General features: G+C 36.7%; 2 protein-coding genes across 3 annotated transcripts in view; one reads left to right on the top strand and one right to left on the bottom strand.

Annotated features, from left to right (window-relative positions):
* LOC107671722 (beta-1,3-galactosyltransferase 2) overlaps positions 1-4675 on the bottom strand; it is a 6402-nt gene extending 1727 nt beyond the window's left edge. Inside the window, exon 1 of one of the 2 annotated variants that reach the window (XM_016464664.1) lies at positions 4113-4675. In XM_016464664.1, the coding sequence (XP_016320150.1) occupies positions 4113-4185 (73 nt within the window). In that variant the 5' untranslated portion in view covers positions 4186-4675. Of the gene's footprint in view, positions 1-3644; positions 3672-4112 lie in introns of those variants that run through there. The other variant, XM_016464665.1, reaches the window with a different exon arrangement.
* Positions 1-8932, top strand: part of cdc73 (cell division cycle 73, Paf1/RNA polymerase II complex component, homolog (S. cerevisiae)) — a 43438-nt gene that overhangs the window by 23429 nt on the left and 11077 nt on the right. The window contains exon 11 of the mRNA XM_016464663.1: positions 8333-8390. Coding sequence (XP_016320149.1) covers positions 8333-8390 — 58 coding nt within the window. The remainder of the gene's footprint in view (positions 1-8332; positions 8391-8932) is intronic.

Here is an 8932-nt window from a genome sequence, read left to right as displayed (position 1 = left end):
AAAAACCCCCCCCCCCTTACAATAATCAAATTTTGTTGCTTTGCAACTTGCAAAGTAATTATATTCGCATCTAATCAGTTACATATAAGAGTTTAAACTCAACAAAAATAGAACTTTAGAATAGAATCTTAACACGCAGATCGGCAGTGGCCTCAGATTATTTTTGTTTAGATTATAAGATTATAAAATTATAAAAGATTATAAAAATGTACTATTAATCTCATAAATTGTCTTATGTAGCTTGATGCGAATGTTAGCTCTAATGCACCTGCAGAACAGGTGCAATCCTACTTCATGATGTGTTTTGACAATAATTCACATGGTTGCAAGAATTTTTTTTAATTTATTTTTTTTAGAAAGACTTTTGATAATTGGCGGCTGAATGTATATTAGGTTCAAAGCGATGTGAATTGGTAAGCCATGTAATGCCAGAATAAAGGCCAATAATGGCTGAATAAAAACAAAGGAATAATGAAAAAAGAATGAGGATTATGTCTCATACCTGGCAGAGGTGTGAAAGGTTTGTCGAATGAGAATAGAAACATGAATGGGGCAGTTTGCTGCACCAGACATCAGGCAACAGCATGCAGGGGAGCTTACAGGGGGCAATAAATGATTTTATTAGCCTTTTATTAGCCTTCTCTAAAAACACACGTGACATGGTCTTAGAAAATTTTCATAACATTCACAGTTTTAGAGATATCGTCCTCAAATTTGAAATGAAGCATGAGCACACTTGTGGCTACAGCTTCATTGTGTTTCTAAAACCATTTACCACATTCACTTAATTTATTTATATATTTAATATTATAATAATAATATTTGTTTTTATTAGGGCTGGGCAAGTTAACGCATTAACGTTACAATTATTTTATCGCGCATTAACAGTTTTTTATTATTATTTTGAAAGTCTGTTGCTTACTGGCTCTGAATACACATACAGACAAACCATGGGTCACAGGAGGGGTGGGATGTTGATCAGTACTGGTTTGGGATGGGTGTCATCCTACTATAAAAAAAATACTATATAGAACCCATTATAATCAGTGATGCTGTCTACACTGGATGCGGCGCGACACGACAAATTCCCGACAGTAAACTGCTGCTGCCTCATTCTATCTATGACGTACTGACTCAAAATTCAAATGATGTGCAACAGTCGCTTTGTCGCATCCAGTGTAGACTATGGCTGTAGCTATCGATTATTTTAGTAATCGAGTATTCTACAGATTATTCCATCGATTAATCGAGTAATCGGATAAGAAGTCATTTTTCTTTATTAAAGAGCAATACTAAATATACAAGAGATAATAAGATAGTATAAATTAACATTTTTATTGCTAATAACCGTGAAAACTAAACCCATTTAATGTATTTAATTGCCGAAAAATTAACATTTTTATTGCTGAAATTGCATACATTAATAACCGTGAAAACTAAATCCATTTAATGTATTTAATTGCCAAATTGCATTCAAAATGCAAATACAAATATATCAATAAAAATAATATAAAAATACATAAAAATACAAAAATCTATTTCATATTACTTGAAAAAATGTAAACAGTACAAACTAAAACTAAGGCATAAATCTAAATAATAGTAATAAAAATAATAATAATACCTAAACATTGCATTTATGTCATGCAACTTAACTTTCAAGTTTCAGCCTAACTAAAGCTCAATACACAAGACCATACACAATTTTTAAACACATTTTTCTACAACATGAAAAGTTATTTGGAGAATAAACCCTCTTAAATGTCCCTTTACGTTGGGCTGTTATTTGTTACCAAACAAATGATATCAGTATCAAAATTCATCTTTGCAATGCAGAGGAAACACAGAAGCTGCATGGGATGAATTTCCCACACAGAGGGACATGAATGCATTTAACCTGCAGTTACAAATGCATAAATAATGTTTTGTTATTTTAAACCTAAAACATTAAATACTGATATTTAAAATTATTTTAAAAACTAAAAGATACTTTAAATGTGAAATTAAAACCGCCAGCAGGTGGCAGCAAGTCACTGTTAAGAAGTGAGTCACTGCGATTGAACCGAATAATTTAAACGGTTGATTCATTCAGGAACGAAACCCCGTCATGTTGAACGGAGACTCAAAGCAGCGTTGTGGCTGTGTTTGGAATTTTTTTTTGTTGGCAAAATAAAGCAAAAACGGGCAATATAGTGTCTAAAACGTAAGTCTCATTACCTTCTTGTTTATTGAACTGTTGAATAAAATCACATTTGTAATCATGCTGACTAACTTTCTTTCTGTGGTATTTTTATGCACAATGGCGTTTAGTCTTTCACAAAACATAGCTAACCTAGGGACATTATAACTAGCCACCATATTGATTTACGATCTTAAATATGTCCACTGCTGTTTTTTTACAGTCTGTGGTCCAGCGTTTATCGGGTTGTGCGTCAGTAATTATGGTCTGTGGGGAAAGACGGTGTTCCGTGTGTAGTTACAGTAAATGGACTAAACGAAGCCTCGAGGCAAATAATTTGTATTCGATTTACTCGAGGTATTCGAGGAATCGTTTCAGCCCTAGTGTAGACCGACTTTAGCTGTTGTGGCGCTGCGCGACAACTGTTGCATCCAGTGTAGACACTGTGCAACCCCTTATTTACACTGCACTTGTCTTTTTGTTTGAGTTTTTGTTCTGTCCTCCACGTGGTGCCAACTCACACCAGGAGCATTTCAGAAGCTAAGCAACAGGATTTGCGAGACCATGTGATTTGCCTTTCCAACATTGTTTGTCTTGATTATTTGTGTTCTAACTTGGCTAAGTTGGCTAAATGTTTGTTTTGTCCATTTTAATTCTGTTTATAGTTATATTTATTGCTATGTCCAATACTTTGTTGTGCTGTAGACTACAAAGTTAATACACTTAAAAGTCCAGTTATGAATGACAAGGACAAAAAATTTGTAGCTGTGTATAGTCATCTAAAATACAGTCTCTGTTATCTTGTATCTATATTTCACATACCATTTCTGGCCTCCTTTTAAGGATATAGGCTAGTGATGTGAAATACGATCGGGAGTCTGCGCAGGGTGTTTATCTGAAAATATTTGAGAATTTTGAGTTTAGTGAGAAAAAAAGTGTTTATTACGTTTGAAATATGGATATTTATCGTACAAAAACGCATGGATTCACTACAGGAGGCTTTTCACCCCCCGGAGCTGTGTGAGGGACGTTTTATTATGGATGCGCACACTTTATTTCACGTCTTTGAACCGTTGACAACCGAACACCGCTTACCCCCATTCATACAGCAACAGCAGTACTTTTAAAATAAAAGTGCAATGCACTACATTTGAATTCATTATTGAATTTTGCGCATAACGCGATTAATCACAGAAAAATCATGCGATTTAATCGCGATTAAAACATTTTAATAGTTGCCCAACACTAGTTTTTATGTTTGAGCTTCTATATCTCCATATTCATAACAGTCGGAGTAATTCTGAGTCTTGACCAGTTAACTTTTAAGTGTCAGCTTTGTAAACATATGTTGATTATGTGTCTAGTCAGAAAGACACATGAGCAGCAACCTTTTTATTTTGGGTATATCATTTATGTCCCCATGCCAAAATGGGGGGTGCTTGAGAAAATTCTGTCTTTTACTCACCTTCATAATAGTCCAAACTTGTATGACTTTCTTTAATGGTACATGAAAGATATTTTGAGAAATGTCTCGGCTGTTTTTCTGAAATGTGTTTTTGTCCTTAAAGTCAAAGTCCCCCTTTAATACCAGCTGAAAACACGGCCAAAGTTGACTGATGGATCATTTGTTCTCCATTTTCTCTTACTTCTAGATCTAGTGTACACTACAGCCTTTGTGTTGTAAATTAGCTAGTGACAACAATTAGCTAGTACTTACAAGCTTTGACTTGTAAGTACACCTTCAGAGACTGAATGCTTTTCCGTGTTTAGCCAGAAATCAATGTGAATTCTTCTTGTACACATCCAAATCATCCCAAAAAAAAAAAGCCCACGCAGATGGACATTAGTTTGGCTAGCTGCTCCAGGATTGCTGTGAAGAATGGATCGCGTCAGCACATCAGATAGAAATATGCAGATGTCTTGTTTGACATACCTTTCGCTTGGACTGAATGAGACCGTTGTGGTTCGTGAGTCCTGTTGCAAATAGATGCTGTGTGCTTTCTCATTGTACCGTTTTATAGCTCCTGCCATTCTAGGCTGTTCCTCCTCCTATGGTTTGCCTCTCCTTTGCTTCTCATCTCTTTGATTTGCAGCTCGTCTTCCTGTAAATTTTACAGATGATGTTCTCTCCCAGTTTGGCCATGGCTTTAGGCATTTCCCCATTCACAATTTCAGTTGCTGACATCGTTAACAGCCTCTCTTATCAAACGATGACTGAGACATGATGTGATGCAGAGCTAGGCAAAGCAGTCCACTCCTATTCCTCGTAGACTTTTGTTCTTGCACGTACAGCGATGATTCTGTGCGGCTTCCTTTTGTGCTCTGCTTTTCTGATCATTGGGAAATAAAGGAGCTGGGGGAAGGGAGTTGGAAAATGTGTGAACACACGGCTCTGTCGGCATCCTCAAGCACACACCCCTTCATCCATGTGACCTGCTTGAGCTCCCTCCCTCCCTTCCTTCTGACAGTCAAAGACAAGCTTCCACACGCTGACTATTATGCTGCTGACACACTTCCTGCAAGACTTGTGATCATTAATTATCCCAGGTAATAATAAACAGGTTTATATTGCAACACTTTTTTTCTTTTTTGGCAGCCATTGGTGTAGAAATTTAGTGTCCTTAACACCGGTATAACCGAAAACACCGTCTATCGCAGCAGGCCTAGTGATGACAAATTGCTTATGTCTTTGTACCGTTGCTAGGGTACTCTAAATGGTTTCTAGGGTGTGGCTATACAGGATGATATTTAAAGACTATTGTAAAGTCTAAATCAACAGAGCCCAATCCCTTGGTTCTACAATGTTTTGGTGCTGAGGAGTTTTAATGTGGTTATACGGTTGCTAGGGTGTGGCTATGAATGTACCTCACTGTATAATGCACCTTCTGTTTACTGTATAATACACCTTCTGTTTACTGTATAATACACCTTCTGTTTATACTTTCCTTGCACCCTATGTTGTATGTACAGTCATTTGCATTGAGCTGGTCTCTGCCCTCCTACCTCATAACTTGCACTATATGTCATAAAGCTTAATGTATATACATAATATTTATATGCTAACTGCATTTCATTGGCTCTGTACTTGTACTCTGCACAGTGACAATAAAGTTGAATCTAATCTAATCTAATCTAATGAAGTTATGTCAATACTTATTGGCTGCTTGATGGGCAGAGTCAAATGAGTCCACCCCTAAGCCTCTGTCTTTCTGATGCAAAGATATGATCTCACTAATTTTGTGCCAATGTTAAGTGGTTTTATCGCCCAATTTCTTTCGTCCACCGGGCGAACATCGTACGCCCAATTACTTATAAAAGATATAGCACACCTCTCCACGATAAGCCGCACGAATTGACACCTCATTCATGGGCCTACGATGAAAGGTGCCGGAGTAAAAGGAGCCCACCCCCATGTCTCTGACATTGTAACCCAGAGTTATGTTCAATGCAAAATTCCTATGTAAATGACCATAGTAGGAAAAACGGGGGCTCAGATTATGTTTCATGGGCCGTCCCTCACCATAGTATGTCTATGGGGCAACTTTGCAGGGCTCTTGCGGACCAGGGGTAAAACTTATACCCCATTGCGGGGTATGTTCTCGCACAGCTTGACAGCGTCTTCAAATGTGGTGACTTATGTTTCTACGAAATTCTCGCTTGGAGCTACGACCTGTCAAAGTTGGTCGCAGTGTTAAAGGGGTCATATGATGTGATTTAAATTTTTCCTTTCTCTCTGGTTGAAAGTCTCTTCACATCCGGATAGCAATCTATCTGTATTTATATATTCTGTGGAAGGCGTAGGACCAAGAAATGTTCGTCCGATCAAAACACTCGGTCCGAGCGTTTTAATTGGCTTTTCTACCTGCCTGTCAACATATGTATTGTCATACCTCTGCGCACCCGGTTAGCGCAGATCGGATACGTCATCAGCGCGTTCACACAAGCTGTGCAGACTGAGCGAGAATGGCAGACAAACATCAACAACCCGATCTTCCTTCCTGGTATTGTAGTACTTTTACTAACTGTACTATAACGTTTTCTCACCGGTGAATGACACATGATGTAGCCCAACGCGGTTCCCAATTCCAGTCCTCGCGCCTCCCCGCTCCGCATGTTTTGCATGTCTCGCTTAGTTAACACACCCAATTCAGATAACCAGCTCGTTAAAAGTGAGCTATGTGCATGAACTGTGTTCCGATCGATATGATCCCTACACAGTGACTGCAGGGAGGGTGTGACGTTCGCTTTCAGTGCTATCAGGCTAAAGTTAGCATTTTCCAAGATCTCCTACTGCACCTTTAATAACCCTAATAAGGATTAATCTAAATTTATTTATGTAAATAATTATGTCTCTTTGAATGAATGAACAATGTGGTAAGTTGTTATAAAGAATGAATATTATATGATCATTGGTGTTTCATTGAAAACTACTATAGATTTAGTTGAGTAACATCATGATATTTAGTCGACTAAAACTAAAACAATTCAGATGACTAAAATATGACTAAAACTAAATGGCATTTTAGTCAAAAGACTAAATCAAAGTTTGCTGTCAAAATTAACACTGGTGTGGAAGAAGTATGCAAGAGAACGATACTGATGCTTTGCACCACTGATAAAAACTAGATATGTACATTTTCTGAAGAAAATGTGAGTGGTACTTACCGTGGCAAAACTCGGCACTAGGCACCAATAATAACCCTAATCATGTTAACATCATGGGGAAAAAAACCCCCTGCAAATTGTGATAGCATTGTCACAACCTTAACTCTAACATGAAATTAGCATGCTGTTAGCATGATGCTAGTGTGTTTTTAACAAGGTAACTTGATTAGCATGATGCTAGCAACATGATTAGCATGTTGTTAACATAAAGTTAGCGTGATTAGCATGTTGCGATCATGATGCTAGCATGTTTTAACAAGATGCTGACATGTTTACCTTTATGCTAATATGGTTAACGTGTCATTTAGCACAATGTTACCATGCTATTAGCATGTCTTAGCACTTAGCTAGGCGATCTGATTTACTCTTAGCTGCCATCTTGTTTTCCAAACCAAGAGTTGTATTATGTTTTAACTTGTATATTATAGGGATGAACAATATATCTGCCACCATATCTGTATCGGCTGATAAATGTTCATTTTTGCTGTTATCGTTATTGACCTGATAAGAACATTTGGGCAAAATGTTAAAGACACACTCCACTATTTTTGAAAAAAAAAAAATAAATTCAAACTCCCCTAGAGTTAAACAGTTGAGTTTTACCATTTTCGAATCCATTCAGCCGATCTCCGGGTCTGGCGGTAGCACTTTTAGCTGTAGCTTAGCATATATCATTGAATCTGATTAGACCGTTAGCATCTCGCTCAAAAATGACCAAAGAGTTTCTATATTTTTCCTATTTAGAACACTCAACTGTTTAACTCTAGGGGAGTTGGAAAATGAGCCTATTTTCAAAAATAGTGGAGTGTTCCTTTAAAGCCGATAAATAATGCATTATTTCCTTCAGAGACAACTCAGATGTGCACTGTTCGCCATGTGGGTTTTGAATTGCTTGAAATATGATTTGAATCACTTCGAAAAGGAAAATACAGTTAAGTGCAACATACAGAGGAAGTCTGTTATATAGGCTACATAAAATCAGAATGAGAACATTACTGTAAAATAATGTTGTGTAATATTTGTGAGCCATGTTTAGTGTGCGTATTATTATTATTATTATTATTATTGTTATTATTATTATTATTATTATTTATTTTATTTTTTTTATTATTATTATGGTAAGAGCATATCCACAACGGAGCTACACCTTGATGACTAGAACAGTTAAATTAGCTTGTGCATTTGCAGCCTTTTGTGCAATTTTATGTTGTATTATTATTATATATATGTATATGTATGTGTGTATACAGTGTATGTGTGTATACAGTGTATGCGTGTATACAGTGTATGCAGTGGGAAAAGACCAGAGTATAGTGTCAGGTGATATCCATGCCACTGTGACAAGAAGGAAGACATAAGTGTATATTTGTATGAAACTAATGAAAACTGCTTCAATGATTGATTGGGCTGTGAACTAATTGAAATGCGTCTGACTCACCGTCATAATTCATGTGCATTTTCTCTTGCTTTCTCTCTATTTCTCTGTAGGAAGGTGCATCTGCTAGAAAGGCCCAAACACCAGCTCTGCAGCCTGTTCCCAGACCAGGTATGGATGAACTCCTTGAAGTTTAAAGAAATATTCTGTATAACGTAATACAGCTGAAATATTGCATATGTCACGTTATCAATTATAGATAGTTACTTAATTTCGCTGTTACTTTTTAAAACAGGAAACATTTTTGCAGCCATAACTGCAGCAAGATTTTTTTTTTTTTTCAGTCTCTAAGAATGTTCCTGAACAAAACCTATACGTATATTTCACTTATGTATTGTAATTCAAAATAATTTCTTCTACTTTGATACCAAGAGATCTTATCATTCCATTTGTTGACAATAGTGGCGTTGTAAATGACACACTTAAGAACATTCATTGAATATTTCATATGTGTATCTAAAATTATGCAGATGTGATGCAGGATTATTTGTGCTTTCAGCTGCCATCTCAAGCTCAAAAGAAAATTCATAGTTTATCAAGGTGGCAACAGGGTGTCAAAGTATTGTACAGAACATTCCTCACATATCATCAGAGTGCAGGTACATAAACACTGGTAAGAAGATATTTTGAAAAATGTTGGGATCCGAACAGTT

This window comes from Sinocyclocheilus anshuiensis, unplaced genomic scaffold, assembly GCF_001515605.1.
Source record: "Sinocyclocheilus anshuiensis isolate Anshui unplaced genomic scaffold, SAMN03320099.WGS_v1.1 scaffold524, whole genome shotgun sequence".
NCBI lineage: Eukaryota > Metazoa > Chordata > Actinopteri > Cypriniformes > Cyprinidae > Sinocyclocheilus > Sinocyclocheilus anshuiensis.
This window is presented reverse-complemented; position numbering and strand designations above follow the sequence as displayed.